The sequence below is a fragment of the Scyliorhinus canicula genome, chromosome 5, assembly GCF_902713615.1.
Source record: "Scyliorhinus canicula chromosome 5, sScyCan1.1, whole genome shotgun sequence".
Classification (NCBI taxonomy): Eukaryota; Metazoa; Chordata; class Chondrichthyes; order Carcharhiniformes; family Scyliorhinidae; genus Scyliorhinus; species Scyliorhinus canicula.
The window spans coordinates 180,430,792-180,450,573 of record NC_052150.1 but is presented as its reverse complement, the minus strand read 5'-3'; the positions used below and the strand labels follow the sequence as shown (position 1 = coordinate 180,450,573).

General features: G+C 44.0%; 1 protein-coding gene across 5 annotated transcripts in view; it reads left to right on the top strand.

The window, feature by feature from the left end:
* mastl (microtubule associated serine/threonine kinase-like) overlaps positions 1-18,579 on the top strand; it is a 68,313-nt gene extending 49,734 nt beyond the window's left edge. For 4 of the 5 annotated variants that reach the window (XM_038798187.1, XM_038798190.1, XM_038798188.1 and 1 more), the window contains 3 exons: positions 4,164-4,277; positions 12,416-12,517; positions 16,689-18,579. In XM_038798187.1, the coding sequence (XP_038654115.1) occupies positions 4,164-4,277; positions 12,416-12,517; positions 16,689-16,846 (374 nt within the window). In that variant the 3' untranslated portion in view covers positions 16,847-18,579. The remainder of the gene's footprint in view (positions 1-4,163; positions 4,278-12,415; positions 12,518-16,688) is intronic. The other variant, XR_005460774.1, reaches the window with a different exon arrangement.
* Positions 18,580-19,782: the final 1,203 nt, after the last annotated feature.

Below are 19,782 nucleotides of genomic sequence, written 5' to 3'. Positions count from 1 at the left end.
CAACTTCCTTAGTAAACCACGGTTCCTTGCTCGACAACTTCCTCCCTGCCTGACAGGTACATACGTATCAAGGACACGCAGTAGCTGTTCCTTGAAAAAGCTCCACATTTCGATTGTACCCATCCCCTGCAGTTTCCTTCCCCATCGTATACATCCTAAATCTTGCCGAATAGCATCATAATTGCCTTTCCCCCAGCTATAATTCTTGCCTTGCGGTATATACCTATGCCTGCCCATTGCTAAAGTAAACATAACCGAGTTGTGATCACTATCACCAAAGTGCTCACCTACATCTAAATCTAACACCTGGCCGGGTTCATTAGGGCCCAGTACCAAATCCAATGTGGCCTCTCCCCTTGTTGGCCTGTCTACATACTGTGTCAGAAAACCCTCCTGCACACACTGCACAAAAACTGACCCATCTATAGTACTCGAACTATAGTATTTCCAGTCAATATTTGGAAAGTTAAAGTCCCCCATAACAACTACCCTGTTACTCTCGCTCCTGTCAAGAATCATCTTTGCAATCCTTTCCTCTACATCTCTGGAACTATTTGGAGGTCTATAGACAACTCCCAACAGGGTGACCTCTCCTCTACTGTTCCTAACCTCGGCCCATACTGCCTCAGTAGACGAGTCCTCAAGCGTCCTTTCTACCGCCGTAATACTTTCCTTGATTAACAATGCCACCCACCCCCCCCCCCCCCCCCCTCTTTTACCATCTTCTCTGTTCTTACAGAAACATCTAAATCCTGGAACCTGCAACAACCATTCCTGTCCCTGCTCTACCCATGTCTCCGAAATCGCCACAACATCGCGATCCCAGGTACCAACCCATGCTGCAAGCTCACCCACCTTATTCCGGATGCTCCTGGCGTTGAAGTAGACACACTTCAAACCAGCGTCCTGCTTGTCGGTGCCCTCTTTCGAACTTTTAACCCTATCCCTGACCTCACTACTCTCAACATCCTGTACACTGGGACTACAATTTAGGTTCCCATCCCCCTGCTGAATTAGTTTAAACCCCCCCGAAGAGCACTAGCAAATCTCCCCCCCAGGATATTGGTACCCCTCTGGTTCAGGTGAAGACCATCCTGTTTGTAGAGGTCCCACCTACCCCAGAATGAGCCCCAATTATCCAGGAAACCAAAACCCTCCCTCCTGCACCATCCCTGTAGCCACGTGTTCAACTCCTCTCTCTCCTTATTTCTCACTTCGCTAGCACGTGGCACGGGTAACAACCCAGAGATAACAACTCTGTTTGTTCTAGCTCTCAGCTTCCACCATAGCTCCCTGAATTTCTGTCTCAAATCCCCATCTCTCTTCCTACCTATGTCGTTGGTACCTATGTGGACCATGACTTGGGGCTGCTCCCTCTCCCCCTTAAGGATCCCAAAAACATGATCAGAGACATCACGAACCCTGGCACCTGGGAGGCAACACACCAACCGTGAGTCTCTTTCGTTCCCTCAGAACCTTCTGTCTGTTCCTCTAACTATGGAGTCCCCAATGACAAGTGCTCTGTTCCTCTTCTCCCTTCCCTTCTGAGCAACAGGGACAGACTCTGTGCCAGAGACCTGCGCCCAATTGCTTACCCCTGGTAAGTCGTCCCCCGTAACAGTATCCAAAACGGTATACTTGTTATAGAGGGGAACGACCACAGGGGATCCCTGCACTGCCTGCCGGTTCCCTCTCCCTCCCCTGACGGTAACCCATCTACTTTCTTCTTTTACCTGAGGTGTGACTACCTCCCTATAACTCCTCTCAATAACCTCCTCCGCCTCCCGAATGATCCGAAGTTCATCCAGCTCCAGCTCCCTAATGCGGCTCTCGAGGAGCTGGAGTTGGGTGCACTTCCCGCAGATGTAGTCAGAAGGGACACTAGAGGTGACCCTTTCCTCCCACATTCTGCAGGAGGAACATTCAACTGCCCTAGCCTCCATTCCCAGTGAACTAACTTCCCAACTACTGAAAAATAAAAATATAAAACTTGTTAGTTTAGCAATCCAACGGACAGAGCTTTTTTTTTTGGTTAGAGGAGGAGGATGGGTGGGAGACACTACGTAAGTAGTGTTTCGGGTAAAGCTGTCACTCGAGAACAGCCCCTTCACAAACCACCTTCAACTTACGCTGACCACACTGTACGTATGCAAATCTCCCCGGAACAGCCAATCAGAAGCTCTGCTCTGCTGCCCTCTGCTGGATGCTCACCTTCCGTCGAACTCCTCGGGTCACTGATGCAGGTGCACCTTCAACTTACGCTGACCGCACTGCACGTATGCAAATCTCCCCGGAACAGCCAATCAGAAGCTCTGCTCTGCTGCCCTCTGCTGGATGCTCGCCTTCCGTCGAACTCCTCGGGTCACTGATTTTTAACATTTGTTTTTTTTTTTTTAATTTTAGATTACCCAATTATTTTTTCCAATTAAGGGGCAATTTAGCGTGGCCAATCCACCTACTCTGCACATTTTTGTGTTGTGGGGGCAAAACCCACGCAGACACGGGGAGAATGTGCAAACTCCACACGGACAGTGACCCAGAGCCGGGATCGAACCTGGGACCTCAGCGCCATGAGGCGGTTGTGCTAACCACTAGGCCACCATGCTGCCCACCTCGGGTCACTGATGCAGGTGCACCATCAACTTACGCTGACCGCACTGCACGTATGCAAATCTCCCCGGAACAGCCAATCAGAAGCTCTGCTCTGCTGCCCTCTGCTGGAATGCCTTGATCCACTGGATCTCTCCCTGCTGAACCTTCTTTCAGGATTCCAGCCCCTGCCAAGGAATTGATAATCGAGAGTAGATTGTGCGGTAACTGGCCGGGTTGGATTTGTCCTGCTTTTTGTGTACAATACTTAGCTGGGCCATTCCACATTGCTGGGTAGATGCCAGTGTTGTAGCTGTATTGGACTAGCTTGGAAGTGAATTATGCCACATGTACTCTTAATATAAAACTTTGTATCGTTCTGGTGACTCTGCACTTACCCCTTCCAGAGCAATATATCTTTTTGAAGCTTGGTGTCCAAAAATGTGTGTGGTACTCCGATACAGTCTGACCTCCGCTTTGTGCAATTCTAGATCTACATTTAATTAAAGACTCTAAAAGTCAAGTTGGTAATGAGTCTGCATAAGACCTTAGTATCACTTGTAGCTGTGTGCTATATTGGGTTCCACGCCAAAGGAAGGAGGTCACAGAACAGAAATCTCCGAAGAAGAGTTCTATTGGACTCCACTCAAGTTTCTCTCTCCGCAGATTAGTTTTTCCAGCACTTTTTTCTCAGCAATATTTTAGTGCACAATCACTTGGATATCAAAGACAGGACAAAGCAGCCTGCTGGATCGCATCCCCCACCTCCATCTGTCAGCTTAAATATTCACTCCCTCCATTGCCTGTGCACAGTGGCAGCAGTAAGCAAGGTGTACTCAAGGAATTTGCCAAAGCTTTTTCAACAAATCTGCAAACTCTTCTCTCCTAGAAGTAGAAGGGCAGGAGATGCATAGAAACACCACCATGTGCAAGTTCTCTTTCAAGCTGAACATCATCCTGACTGAGTTATATTGCAATGACTTCACTGTAGCGAACCAAAACCTGGAACTCTCATCCAAACTACGCTGTAGGTGGACCAGATGAACTGCAGCGGTTCAAACGTGTCTCACTACCACCTTCTTGGGGATGTAGAGCAAATGCTGGCCATGTCAGCGATGATCACAGCCCAGGAATAAATTTTTAAAATGCAAAGTAAGACTTGAAAGATAGGGGATTTTTATCTTGGGTGTCTAAAAAAATAAATGAGCATTATTTTATGACATCTGCACATAAACGTAATCAGTTTTTTCCAATTGCAATAAGGATTTTGTGCATTATGTTCATGGGCAGAAATAATAAGCAGAAAGCACTGAATTAATTCACAACAATTTTTATTGGTGCAAAAATCAGCTCAATGCAGAAACAATAAACATTTAATATAGAATTTTAACAATTGCAAGTCCATTGACATCCAAAAGAGAAAATATGGGCTCATGTTTTGGAAGAGATGCTCTGTTTGTGAAATATTCTTATCTTTTTGGATTCCAACTGACCTGATTCATAATTCCAGAGTTTTCATATCTATTTTTTTTATATAACTGTTTATAATCTATTTTTTTGCTGTTGTGTCTTAGGTCCTGCTGTGGATTGGTGGGCCCTTGGTGTGTGCTTGTTTGAGTTTCTGACGGGCATTCCCCCTTTCAATGATGAAACACCACAACAGGTCTTTCAGAATATCTTGAACAGAGGTATAAACTTTTGATGCATTCTTTTTTTGTATTCCTATGCAATTTATATTCCCGCTAATCAAGTAGGTAATCCAAAATATTTTCCTTCACATTCAATCTCTTTGATATTTTCAACAGACCTTCTAAAAATTGTTTATTAAAAAAAATCAATTCTAAATGTAATATAATACATTTAACCCAAGCTACAATATCATTGAACAAAACAAGCTAGCAAAAGCACATATTAACAACCTCACAGATCTAAACTAAACCACTTAACAACTGACCGTGACTAGCTCTTTAAAAAAGAAACCAGGAGGAGCTGGGACCCATACTGCAGGAGTATGTATGGAGTGAGTCCCTCCGCAGGGTGAATGCCACGTCATCCTGTGTGCGGATGAGCCTGATCTAGCTCAAGGTAGTGTTTAGGATACACCTCACGAAGGCCAGAATGAGTTGCTTCTTTGCGGGGGTTGAGGACAGGTGCGAGTGCTGTTTTGAGATGGCCTGCGAAACACACGCAGATGTTCTGGTTCTGTCACAAGCTTGTGGGTTCTGGGTGTCTCTTTTTCAGCACCGTATAGGCAATCCTGAATGTTGAGCTGGAGCCCTGTCTTTTAGTAGCTTTCTTTGGGGTTTGGATTTGCGGACGGGTATGAGGGCATATGTCTTGGCTTTGCCTTGCTGGTTGCTTGGAGGTGAATCTGCATTAGTTGGAGACTGGTGATGGCACCCAGTGCCCCGGCGTGGTTAGATGGCTTAATGGAGTTTTTGCACCTAGGGGAAGATCAAATATACTGTAAGGGGGTCAATTGAGGAGTTCTACTGCAGATGGCAACCGGTCATTGTATTTTAAGATATTGGTCACTTTTAGCTTGGGGGGGGGGGGGGGGGGGGGGGGGATGGTGCTGGTTTACTCTGGGCGGGATTTAACTACATGGGAACAAAGTCTCATGAGTGCGTTTTAGCCACATGTTTCCTGGCGCTTACAGCGCTGAGAAACATGACGTTCTAAAACTGCACCTGGGTTAGATGGGGGCATCAGCGGAATAGACCCATTTTGTGCATGGAAGAGCTCCTCCCGCTGGAACTCTTCAGTGTAGCAAAAGATTGAGATTAAGGGCAACCCGCTCTCTGGAGCTCTCAAAACGACCCTCGATGATTGACTACTGTGGAAAGGTGCTTGCGGATAATGCTATGATCCGCTGTGTCAGTGGCCGCAGATAGGATGAATGTCATTTGTGAATTTTTTTTTTAAAGAGCAGATTTGTTACCCTAACAGAGGCCACTGAAGGACTTGTGAAGTGTAGTCACTGTTGTAATGCAGGAAACATGGCACACAGCAAGTTCCCTCTAACATCAACGTAATTATGATCAAATCATCTGTTTGATATTGGTTCATGGATAAATATTGGTCAGGACATTCGGGATAACTTGTGTTGTGACACATCATTTTTTTTTATTATTATAAATTTAGAGTACCCAGTTCATTTTTTCCAATTAAGGGGCAATTTAGAGGGCCAGTTAACCTACCCTGCACATCTTTGGGTTGTGGGGGCATAACCCATGCAAACACAGGGAGAATGTGCAAACTCCACACGGACAGTGACTCGGAGCCGGGATCGAACCTGGGACCTCGGCGCCGTGAGGCAACAGGGCTAACCCACTGTGCCACCGTGCTGCCCGTGACACATACCTAAGAGGACAGATGAAACCTGCTTTAATTTCTTCTCCAAGAGACTATCTCCAACAGTGCAGCAAGCAATTCCTCAGTACTGCACAAAGTCATCCTTGATTTTGTACTGAAGCTTCTTAATGGGTCTTGAACCCACAATTTTCTGATTCCAAGGCAAGAGTGATGTTGCTGAGTCGAAGTGCTACAGCATTGTTGAATTCAAGATGGAATATATGACTGGGTTCTCAGTCTTGATCATTATCCAAAGATTGCTGCTGGAAAATGTTTTTTTTTTTGTTGCCATGCTTTCCTATTTATGCACTTGAAACATGGTACTAAGGAGTGCTTAAGGGTGACCATATTTCAACAAGTATTCCAACTATACCCTTCAGGGGAAGAATGAGGAAAAAAATTAATAGGTTTTTAAAATTTATTTTTCTGGGATGTGCACTTTGTTGGCATGACCAGCATTTGTTGCCCATCCCTAATTGCCTTTGGAAAGGTGACAGTGAGCTTCCTTCTTGAACTTTTGCAGTCCATGTGGTGTAGGTACACCCACTGTGCTGTTTGGGAGTTCCAGGATTTTGACCTAGCGACCGTGAAGAAACAGTTGTATGTTTCCAAGTCGGGATGGTGAGTGACTTGGAGGGGAACTTCCAGTGGTGGAGTTCCCATGTATCTGCTGCCCTTGTCCTTCTAGATGGTAGTGGTCATGTGTTTGGGAGGTGCTGTCTAAGGAGCCTTGGTGAGTTCCTACAGTGCATCTTGTAGATGGTAGACGCTGCTGTTGTGTGTCGGTGGAAGAGGGAGCGAATGTTTGTGGAAGGGGTACCAATTGAACAAACTGCTTTGTCCTGGATGATGTTGAGCTTCTTGAGTGATGTTGGAGCTGCACTTGCCCAGGCAAGTGGGGAGTATTCCATCACTCACCTGACTTGTGCCTGGTCGGTGGTGAACAGGTTATGGGAAGTCGGGAGATGAGTTACTCGCTGCAGGGTTCCTAGCCTCTGACCTCTCATATCCAAAGTATTTATTTGGCTAGCCCAGTTCAGTTTCTGGTCAGTGGGATGCTGATAGTGGGGAATTCAGTGATGGCAATACCATTGAATGTCATGGGGTGATGGTTTGATTCTCTCTTCATGGAGAAGGCGTCGCGCTCTCCCGTGCCTGTGTGGGATTTCTCCGGGTGCTCTGATTTCTTCCAGCAGACCAAAGATGTGCAGGTCAGGTGAATTGACCATGCTAAATTGCCCCTTAGTGTCCAGGTAGGTGCAAGTTAGGTTATGGGGATAGGGCGGGGTGCATGGGGGAGTGGACCTGGGTAGAATGCTCTTTCGGAGGATGGATGCAGTCTCGATGGACCAAATGGCTTCCTTCTGCATTGTAGAGATTTTATGATTCTATGCTCATTACCTGGCACTTGTGTGGCGCGAATGTTACTTGACACTTGTCAGCCCAAACCTGGATATTGTCCATGTCTTGCTGCATTTGCACATGGACTGCTTCAATGTCTGAGTCGCCGCAAGTGGTGCTGAATAGCAAACATGCCCATATCTGACCTTCTGCTAGGAGAACGGTAATTGATGAAGCAGATGACGATGGTTGAGCCTAGGATGCAAAGGGATGTCGAGCTGCATTAGTAAATTCCGAATATACCTCCGGAAAGTCGAGAAGAATTTTGATTTTATAATGCATTATTATTATCTGCCATAAAAATTTCAAAAGTGCTTTGCTATTTGTAGGATCTTGTGTTGTGCAAAGTGTTTGCATACAAACATCTTTGCATTTTAGTGAACAAAACAGTAGGAAGGTCAGGGATTCCAGTGGCACTTGTTAAGATCCCAGACCAGACCCCATACATTTGGTCGGATACCAGGCAAGAACCCCAAACATATTTTTAAATTTGTAAAACTGTGAGGAAAGAATACTTTGCTCCAGGGGGATTCCACTAACAAATCGGGATATGCTATATTAAAACAAACTGTTATTAACACAGGATTAGACTACATTAACATCACAGAAAATAACTTTTCAATTAACAGTTAAACAATTATTTTTCTAAATTTAGAGTATCCAATTAAAGGGCAATTTAGCATGGCCAATGCACCTACCCTGCACATCTTTGGGTTGTGGGGGAGAAATCCACACAAAAACGGGGAGAATGTGCAAACTCCACACGGACAGTGACCCAGAGTGGGATCGAACCTGCGACCTCGGCGTTGTGAGGCAGCAGTGCTAACCACCATGCTGCCTCACAGTTAAACAATTCTTAACAATAAAAGGAAACACTAACTTCTGTCTGACACCTCTATCTGCAATTAAGCAAAGCCCATCACAGGTCAATAACCACTTAAAAATAAAGTTGGTAAACACAGAGATACCTGCTGTACACTTGAATAGAGATTTCTTGCAAAGACTGCTTGAAGAGAGAGATCCTGCCAGGATAGCCTGTAGATTCTTGTGTGTGTCAGACTATTGCTTAATTTGACAGCCTTTTGCAAAAGCTGCTGCTCAGCTCAAAGTTCCCAGTAAAACTAAAGCTGAAATCGCCTGCTGCAAACCTAGCTCCTCCTATTAATTGCATCATCTGTATCCCATTTGGATCCCCTGACCTACTTACCTAATTTGAGACATTGGGTGCAATTTAACAGCCATGTTGCACCCAGCATGGATCTAGATGACTAGTGAGAAAGGCCAGGCACAAATCAGTTTGCCTTCTAACCAGCCCACTCCCGATGGTAAGTTCTGGATCTCGCCCACATATGGCGAGCATATTAGTAACCCCAATTTGCACGAATTTCAATCTTATTAGTGTAATGGCCTCCTGTGAATTAATCGGCCCCCAGCAGGAAATCCCATCGGCATTGTTTAATACTGTGGTGGGGTGGGGGTGGTTGGATTTGTTCGGAGGGCTGAACTTTTTCCAGGTAGGGAGGTCACCCCTGGGGTCAGCCATCTTTAAATATTGTGGATACCCATAACAGAGGCAACTACAGCTGCTGCCTGTCTGGCCCACCAAACACTTCCAGGTCAGAGCCCTGTTCTTGGTTATATGCCAACGGTCACTTTAACTCCCTTTGTCTGTGAACAGCCTCAATATTCATAGCTGACGGCTATTGTTAATAAGAAATTGGCCTTGTTAGATGTGAGAGAAATTCACAGCTAAGTGGCTTCTCGTGGGTGCATGTGCCATGATTATTGCATCGCATATCAATTGAACTTTGAAGCCTGAACATTTTGCCTGAACGGAAGTGTCAGCACCATAGAGGTACCAGCCAAAAACCAAACACTCAGAGCTGTTCTTGAGCACTGGGGATATTCTCACAACCAAAGAGTGAATGTGTAAATGAGAGGAGGTCTCCCTAATGTATCCGATAGGGGTCGAGGGGCTACTGATGTGGCTGGGGCTGTGTTCCCCAGTGCAATCGGCTCACTGGCACGATGAAAGACGACGGGACACGCAAGGTTGGGGGAGGCAGAGAGCTGCCATAACCTGAAGACCTGGCTGCCCATCAAACCAATAGCATGTGCTGCAGGAGGGTGGGAGGGGTGTGTGACAGGGGGAGGTTGGATGACTCCGAATGGCCCTGCCCCATGAGATGGAGATCCTCCGAGTGAATGGACATATGGTCAGTGAGAAGGATCACTTTGACATGAACAACCCATCTGAGACAGGTCATCTGGGTGAAGGGGCTGTGGCTCTCGCCTCTGCAGCGCAGGCCAACCTCGCTGGCTTGCTGTCGGTGATGCTTTCTCTGCGGTCAACCCTACTATCGCAAGGGCCTGTTCCTCATGGGGGTGAGGAATCTGATCTCTGGTACTACGCCCTCGTCTTGTCCCCATCCCGCTTATTATGGGCTATCTTCTCCTGCAAGGACAAAGAGAGGGTTTTGTGAGCTGTGTGCTTGATGGATTGGGGGGGGGAGGGGGTACAGCAGTTGCAATGTGTGCGCACCCCAACTGGATATGAAGGGGTTATGCTGTTGAATGCCAGGGGATTCTGAGGAACAAGCACAAAGATCAGATGTGTGGAGGGTGCGAAGTGTCAGGCAGTGACTTGGGCGGAGGGGTGGAGTTTAGAATTTTGATGGGTGGCAGGCAGAAGTGCTGCCAGGAGAGAAGTGGTAACTTACTCTTGCAGCCCGTTGGAGGTCATGATCGTCTTCCTGCATTGGACTGTGGTCTTCTTTCTCCACCCAAGATGTCCCATCTTGCATCCACAGCATTGAGAAGCCTTGTGGTCTTGGCATCGCCAGAGTGAGGAGCAAATCTGCGTGCTGCCATGCATGTATGTTGACTGGAGTGAGTGGTGAGGGAGCTCCCTCTTGTTAGTGGAGACAAGCTGAGGCGTGAGTCTCGCGAATCAATAATGGTGAGAATCTCATGGGGGGCTCATTTCCACCGCTAAGTGCTGTGAAATAAGGGCCACGATCTCTCCAATGCGCCTGTCAAGAAACATCCCGTCAATCATACCCGTTGTGTTTAGACTTTATCTATTCCCCAGGCAATCTCCAGCAATCATAATAATAAAATTTATTTTACAACATCTTAATTGCATCTTCTGCAGCTACAGTGTCTGGAAACTTTTTAACCTAGATTCTTTAATAATATTATGCAACATATATAGATACCTGCACTCAGATTTAAAAATATTACTGCCACGGATATAAGGTACACTATATATTTAAATTTTGTACTTTTATCACATACTGTGCTGATAAACTGTAATCTGATACCCATCATATAGGTGTTAGATGTTAAGGTATATGCCTCAAGGCAGCTTTAGGTTGTTTTCATATACAAATAACCATTTGATGCTCCTGTGCAAAATTGGATTAACCTCGGAGCCAGCTGTATTCAGAAAACAGAAAATCTACACTTTGTTTAACCAACAATAAAGTGGTAATGTGGAACGATGGAAAGCAGGACTGCTTTTCCTGCATTCACGTTACAATCACAGGGCACTGTGAGTCGCCTCCTTTTTAATAATTAATAATCTTTATTGTCACAAGTAGGCTTACATTAACACGGCAATGAAGTTACTGTGAAAAGCCCCTAGTCACCACATTCCAGTGCCTATTCAGGTACGCAGAGAATTCAGAATGTCCAATTCGCCTAACAGCGCGTCTTTCGGGATTTGCGGGAGGAAACCGGAGGAACCTTGGGTAGACACGGGAAGAACGTGCAGACTCCTCGGACAGTGACCCAAGTCGGGAATTGACCCTGGCGCTGTGAATCAACAGTGCTACCATGCTACCCACATTCCTTTTCCTTTCCCCGTTGATCAAATGATCACTTTATTTTCCCTTTAGGGCTGTTGCAGATGACAGAGCTCCCTGAAATTTAAATATTCTTTGCTGGTGATAGTCAGCAGATACCCATAGCTTGCAAATCTCAATTAATGAGATCCGAGACCCTCTGGTGCTTCTCAGGCTTACTCGGTAGGGCGCAATGAAGTTCCTGCTCTTAATTCAAAAACATTACTAGAATAGGCAGATGGAGCTCTGTTTAACACTTTGTTTGAAGCACTACATTGAAGTGTCCGCCTCAGATTTGTACTTAAATTCTGGAGTAGGCTTTGAACTGAGGCAAAATACTGCAGAGACTGTAAATCTGAAATATAAACTGAAAATAGTTAGCAAGACATGCATTTGTGGAAGGACAGCATTAATGTTTCAGGCAGAAACCTTTTGTCATTACTGCAGCAGTTTGAGCAACTATTTGAGGCAAGAGGACATTTCAGTGTGGTTCTTGCCACCGGCTATTTCTGTTCTCAATTTAATGATTGTTTGCAGGAGTACATCTTTGTTTGTAATCTTCAGGTCATCCAGAACTCCACTGCTTGTATCTTAACTCTCATCAAGTTTCATTCACCTATCCCCCTATGCTCGCTGATCTACATTGACCCATTTTAAGAATGTCTCAGTTTTAAAACTCTCTTCTGTTTTCAAATCCATCCTTGTCCATACCTATACCTGTAATTTCTTCAACAACCCTCTTGAGATATCTGGTTTAGCACAATGGGCTAAACAGCTGTCTTGTAATGCAGAACAAGGCAGCAGCGCGGGTTTAATTCCCGAACAGGCCCCGGAATGTGGCGACTAGTTGCTTTTCACAGTAACTTCATTGAAGCCTACTTATGACCATAAGTTATTATAATTATTATTTTATTATTATTATCTGTGTTCCTCCAATTCTGGCCTCTTGTGCATCACTGATTTTTAGTTGATCCACCAATAGTGGCCATACGGCTGAGCTTTAGAATTCCCTCCCTAAATCTCATCACCTCTGTTCCCTCTTGTTAAACAATCTACAAGACCTATCTTTATCTACCCTTTTAGGTTCTTGTGTGGTTCAGTGCTAATTGTTTTGATATTGTTCCTCTGAAGTGTCTTGGTGTTTTACTACAGTAACGGCGCTATGTAAATACACACTGATGCTGATATTGATTTTCAGAAGTAACTTTTGTTTTCTTCCTTTGTAGATATACCTTGGCCAGAGGGTGAAGAAGAATTATCCAAAAATGCCCGTAGTGCAATTGAAATTCTACTGACAATTGAGTATTTCAAGAGAGCGGGATTGAAAGGTTTGACCTTTTTGAAACTGGGACATTTAAAGGAACCCATTTGGAGAAATTGCCACTTTTTCAGAATTTAAGAATATAGTATTTGAATGAGATGCTTTATACTACAGAAAGAATGTCCCAAATTTTGCTGTCAAAATAATGGTTTGGTTAATGGCATTTGCTTTTATGTAAGTGGTACAGGAACTTCAGATGAGGTGCCAATGCATGGTTAAATGACAGTACCTAAATGAAGCTATCTGAATTGGTAGCTTTGTGAACATGACATTTCACTGCTTTGAATGGATTGCAATACATAAAATTATCGTAATTTTCTGATAATTTAGAACAAAACTACTATTTAATGATACAAAAGCTGTTAATTACTGCCAATCAAACTTTCTGGCGCCAAAAGTTAACTTAAGCTTGGAACCTCAGTTCTTCATGTACTAATTTTTATTCCTGGTTTTAAATGGCAGATTACTTGCTGCAACAAAATCTGGCCCAGTGACTTTTAATTTGGAAGTTAGATGTGCAAATTCAAACAGTTAAACCCTTGAATATGTTAGATTCCTCATTTGTATGGGAATTTGTATAAAACATACCTTAAAACACATTTGAAAAAGCACTTTTGTGGCATATTTTCTGAATGGGAGAGCCAAGTCTTGTCTGGAATTACTAAGATGTCAGTAAAAGGTGATTGCGTATCAATTCCTTTTCAAAATGTGGGCATACGTATTTTCCTTTTATTTGTGTTCACGATTATCATGACCTTCAGGAGAGTAACTGCGATTTCCATAAGTACTCAATATTGATCTAATATTCAATTAATAAAGGCTGGAATAAATGATCGTTTCATGGTCACTTTACTGAAACTCATCGTTTGTTGTCAAAACCCATCTGGTTCACTAGTGTCCTTTAGGGAAGGAAATTTGCTGTCCATGTTGAATTTAGCCTGCATGTGACTCCAGACGCACAGCCATGTGGATGACTCTGAACTTTAAAAAAAAAAGTTTTATATTTGTTCATGAGATCTGAGTGTCGCTGGCTAAGCCAGCATTTATTTCTCATCACTAGATGCCCTTGAGAAGATGGTGGTTAGCTACCTTCTTGAACTGTTGCAGTCCATGTTTTTTGTGCTGTTTGGGAGGGAGTTCGAGGATTTGCTGCCAGCTGGAGTGAAGGAATGGCAATATATTTCCAAGTCAGGATGGTGAGGAGAACATTCAGGTGGTGATATTCCCATGGATTTTGCCCTTGCTGGGGGGCAGAGGTAATGGGTTTGGAAGGTGCTGTTGAAGGTGCCTTGGTGAGTTGCTGCAGTGCACCTTGTCGATGCTGCCACTATCCATCAGTAATGAAGGGAGTGAATGTTTATTGTGGTGGATGGAGTGCCAAGTCGTTTGCATTGTCCTGGATAGTGTTTAACTTATTGTCGGCGCTGCACACCTCCAGGCAAGTGGAGAGTATTTTAGCACTCCCAACTTGTGCCTGGTAGATAGTGGAAAGGCTTTGGGGAGTGAGGAGGTGATTGCTCCCTCTTGCACAAACATTCAAACCCTCCACCACCGACTAACAGTGGCAGCTGTGTGTACCATCTACAAGATGCACTGCAGTAACTCACCAAGGTTCCTTAGTCAGCACCTTCCAAACCCACAATCATTACCACTAAAAGGAACCCCACCACCCTCCAAGTTACTCACCATCCTGACTTGGAGATATATCACTGTTCTTTCACTGTCGCTGGGGCAAAATCCTGGAACTCCCTCCCTAACAGCATAGTGGGTACGTACACCTCGGGGACTGCAGTGCTTCAAGAAAGCAACTCACCACCACCTCTGATGGGCAACTAGGGATGGGCAATAAATGCTGGCCTAACCAGCGATAAACCCACAATTTTTTTTTAAAAGTCACTCTTTGCAGGAATCCCAACCTCTGACCTGCTCTTCCATTCACAGTATTTATACGGCTGGTCCAGTTCAGTTTCTGATCAGTGGTAACCCCCATCCTCCCAGGATGTTGATGGTGGGGGATTCAGTGATGATAATGCCATGAGAAGATGGCCAGATCCTCTCTTGTTGGAGATGCTCATTGCCTAGCAGTTGTGCAAATCAAATATTAGTTGCCACTTGTTAGCCCAGGCCTAGATATTGTCCAGGTCGTGTTGTATTTGGACATGAACTGCTTCAGTATTTGAAAAGCCCTGTATGGTGCTGAACATTGTGCAGTCATCAGCGAACAAAACCATGGAGGGCATCCTTAATGTGAAGATGGGATTTCATCTCCACAAGCACTGTGGTGGTGACTCCTACCAATACTATCATGGACTGATGCATCTGCAACAGGTAAATTGGTGAAGATTGAGTCAAATATGTTTTGCCCTCCTATCTGTAGCAGACCCAGTCTAGTAGCTTTGTTGTTTAGGGCTCGGTCAGTAGTGTTGCAACCCAGTTATTCCCGTACCAGCCTCCCCGGACAGGCGCCGGAATGTGGCGACTAGGGGCTTTTCACAGTAACTTCATTGAAGCCTACTCATGACAATAAGCGATTTTCATTTCATTTCATTTCTAGGTGATGTACATTGAAATTCCCCATCCAGAATACATTCTGTGCACTCGCCACCCTCCATGCTTCCTCCAAGTAGTGTTCAACATTTATCAGCTGAGGGGGGTAACCAGCTGGAGGTTTTCTTGCCCATGTTTAACCTGATGCTATGAGACTTCCTGAGGTCTGAAGATGTTGAGGACTCTCAGGGCAACTCCCTTCTAACTACATTCTACTCTGCCACCACCTGTGGTGAGTCTGTCCAACATTCCCAGGGACTTTGATGGTGATGTCTGGGACAGTGTACGGTGAGATTTCGTGAACAATGTTGGGCTGTTGCTTGCCAATTCAGAGTAAACCATGTTGCTGTTGGTCTGATGTCACAGGTAGGCCAGACCTGGTAAGATCGGCAGATTTCCGTCTCTAGTGTTAATTAGTGAACCAGATGGATTTTTTTGTGGTCACCATTAGATTAGCTGTTAAATCAAGATTCATTAAATAAATGTCCACAGAGTATTAGTTTGAGCATCTGGATTACTAGTTAAGGACATTAACACTATGGATGCGATTTAATAGAAGTCCCATAGCAGGCGTATTTAGCCACGTGTTTCCCAGCGCTCGCAGCACCGAAAAACACATGGCTGTAAAATGCCACCCATGTTGGATAAAGGGCCTCATGGAAGAATGTGCAGCCGAGGCCGCACATAACTCCGATTTGGGCGCTGAGGAGTTCCGCTCACCAGAACTCTGCAGTGAGAGAGATTGGGACACCATGTTTAAATGGCCTCCCAATCTGAGTCCCCCTGGCAATGCCAGGCTACCACTCCGGTGGCACTGCCAAGGTTGCCCAGTGGCACCAGCAGTGCCAGCGTACCACCCTGCCCATGCACCTGGGGGCCTCTGATCCCCTAGGAGAGCCCCACGAGTGCCGTTACGCCAGGTCCCTGTTTGTGGAGAGGCGAGTGAGATTGATCCCACTCCTCGGGTAACTCTGGTATCTGCACATTGAAGTGAGACAAGCTATCTCGCTTCATTTAATATGCAGATTTGCTAAAAAGTCGTCCCGTGGGATTACATTGCAACGCCTCGCGAGATTGTATTAAATTCTGTCTCGCAAGGTGTTGTGAGCAGGGTCAGTCACCCACGCTGTGCTGCGGTGAGCTGTTTTTCTGATGAAGTGTGGCCTTTCGATCACGCCCATTTCTGCCTTCCAGTCTGCCCTCTGAAATTGGCCTAACCAAGCCACTTAGTTCAATGGCCAACTATAGGTGGGCAACAAATGCTGCTCTTACAGCAAGTTCCACATCATGTGAAATAATAAATCCTCACAAATATCATATTCTGAATCCACCTGAATTCGCATTTGCAAAACCCTCATAGCAATTACCATTGTTTTCTGGGGACAGTCTGCTTATAGCTCTTGTTCCCATTGTGGAGCAGCCTGTCTGTGAATTTATGTTTCTTTTATAAAATGTCTATCAAGATTTATGTATATATTCAGTACAAAATAGATTACTCTGTGGGGACAGGGAGGTACTCCGCCTCAGCATTTCCTTCCTTCCATTATCCAACATATCTCTCTTCCCTGACTCTAATCACAAGGCAGCTTCACCCCAGAAGGAGCAACAACTTTTTTGGTTTTATCTTTCAGAGCTCAAGAAGCATCCTCTCTTCCTGGATATGGACTGGGACAATCTGCAGAATAGCCCTATGCCCTTTGTACCACAGCCAGATGATGAAACGGATACAACATACTTTGAAGCTAGAAATAATGCTCAAAATCTCATAATTTCAGGATTCAGTTTGTAGCACCTGCAATTTGCTGAACCTAAACACTAAGTGAGGGTAGGGAAAATGCATTCATTTGTATGTAGTAGTATCAGACTCGTGAATACATACCTACAGTATCTGGTGCCAGTAAAGGCTATCCTTTTTTGTTACTTTTTACCATATTCAAGTTTGCCGTCTCCCTAATGTTTCTGAATGGAGCCATGTTGATTCTTAGCAGAAAAGGAGATAATGCAAAAAAAAAATTGGGATCTCTGAGCTGTTTTCCTGTTCCACCTTGTCCAGGTTGGACCACCTTGTCCAGGTTGGAGGGCACTGGAAGGCCACCACCCTTGGCTGCACTTATTGAACGGCTCCAGTGAATGAAGTGATACCTCCCTGAAAATTCAATTAGTTGGTAGAACATTTACAGTGCCTTGTGATAGGTGAATTTAATAAGCTGAAACACTTCCTAAATTTTCAATTGAAGTCATAGTATCTAGACCATTGCACATTCTTCAAACACCTGACAGCTAATATTTGACTCCATTTTGGGAACATTCAACTTCTGGGCCAGAATTCTCCAGCCATTCGCTGACGACTGGATTCCAAGGTCCCACCAGCAATGCAATCCTGCTTGCGGGTTTCCCGGCAGTGTGAGGTGGCTTCAGTGGGAATTCCTATTGACAGCGGTGGGAGCAGAGAATCCTGCCACCAGTGAAGAGTGCACTACCAAGGAACACATAGCTTGGAGGCCAGAGAATCCAGTCTCTGAAAAGGTGCATTTTGGAAAAGTCACCTGTGTAGCAGACTGCCTGAAGTATTTTAACTCTTTGAAACTACGTTTTAAGTATTTGATATGACTGTCTTTGCTGCACTTTACAAACATGACTTGGGAATCTTACATTATCCTTCCACAGTTGCGAATTTATTTCTTCACTTAGTTGCAATGATCATGGGATTCATTTTTACCATGTAAATATTGTACCAGACTACGATGCTTTAATCCTTTGCATCTTTTAGTTCCTTGTCCTCCTTGGGAGTTTCCTTGACTGTATTCAGTGAAATTTCCAGTTTTCACTGATTTGGACAATAGATTTTGTGACAAACTAGGCTGAACCAAAAGTCCTGCAGACTATTCCTAAAACGGATATTCCCCTCTCTCAATTAAGTGCACTTTATATTTACAGTTACTAGCCCAGGTGGACAGCAAGGTACTGCAGTGGTTTTAATCACTGGTCATGTAGCTGGTTATAATTTTGCTTGTATAACACTAAGTCCTAATGCTTTGCCGGTCCTATCTTTTGGTATATTTTAGATTTTTTTCATTTTGGTATCTCTGCCAGAATGGAAATTTGAGTCACTATTACTGGTTGTGGTCTCTTACTAGCAACCATTATGAAGGTAGAGAAAGAATGCAGTTAACTGTCTCATGCTTCAGCTGGCTTGAGGTCTCTGAATTTAAGAGGAAGGCTATACATTTCTGTTCTCCAGTTACTGCATTGTTTAGCATGACAACCTGTCTGAACTCCTTTGATATGAATCAAAAGTGATTTATAAATGTGTATCCTTGAATGTTTTTCTTGTCCTATTTTAGTAATTAAGAATTTGCAGATCAGCCACTGCCTTCACAAGTGATGCGCTTTTTTGCTAATAGCTTCCAGACCTGCGCATCAACAAAGATCGACTCTTACACTTTGTTTTGTGACAGACCTACCTGTATAATTTTCTGTGCAAAGTAAAATGGTGACTTTAATAAAAAATCTTTCCTTTTATGGATCGTTTGGTGTTTTAGATTTCTACAAACTATATAAGCGTATGCTCCTTATCGTTGTGCTTTGAATTTGATAAGCTTTCCATTCATAGATTTTGTGGCTACAGAGTGTAGAATTCTCTGCTGTACAGCATGTAATGAATTAATTGCGTTTTTAGAGCATTATCAATCAGACATAATGAAATGTAACATACAGCTGAAGGAAGGAAATTAGATCATTGTCCTTGAAGAATATCAGAGGAAAATATTAAATATTTTTGATTGTCAGTAACTTTCCTGATTCTTGATATGTACATTAGATATGTTCTATATAAGCTACAAGATGTGCTACCGTAGGATTATGCTATTTGCAGATTGCATTTAACGGTATCAATTCATGCATTACTGTGATTTCGAAATAGCAGTGTTTACAGGAACATGATAGATAATGAAATAAATGGAACCTCTGGAGAGACAGGAAAAACTGGAATTGTTTTCCTGAGACTGAGAAGGTTAATGAGAGATTTAATAGAGATGCTCAAAATTATAGAGAGACAGCACAGCTATGATGAGCTGTATAGTCTCTTCTTCATGAAGTTATGATTCTTCCCCCGCCCCCCCCAGTTGAAATAAGTATTTATTCATAAATGCCAAATTCATGTAATTCCAAAGCTTTCCTTGCCATTTATCATTCCAAGAAGGAAGAATTTCAGCCACATAACTACCAGTCTTAAGTGTAGCTGAGTTGTACCATTACGTTAGCATGATTCTCTTGTAATAAATTTATGATTTCATGATTTTACAATCTTACAAGTTCATAGTATATAGGAGTAGAATTAGGCCATTCAGCCTATTCACCTCCATTCGATCACGGCTGATCTCCTCCCTCGTATGACAATTTTCTCATCCCATGATATGCATGCAGTTCCAAGGCACTAGACACCTTCCAGTATTTCATTAAGTAGACATTGTCTGAAATTGAGTGGCAGTAGGGGCATTATGGCAAGTCTGCATATATGTATTTCCAGCAGACCTCGCTGGATAGTAATCGGGACTGGGAGGGAAGCTTGGCTGATTCTTCTTCATTCCTTCTCTTCACTACCTAAAATTAACCAACACAGCAGAGACCAGAAAGAAAACCAGAGACTTTCCTGTGCGAATCTATTGCTTGCTGGATCTGTTGTCTGTTATTTTGTCTTTTTAATAAAGCTTGTTTTTAATAGCT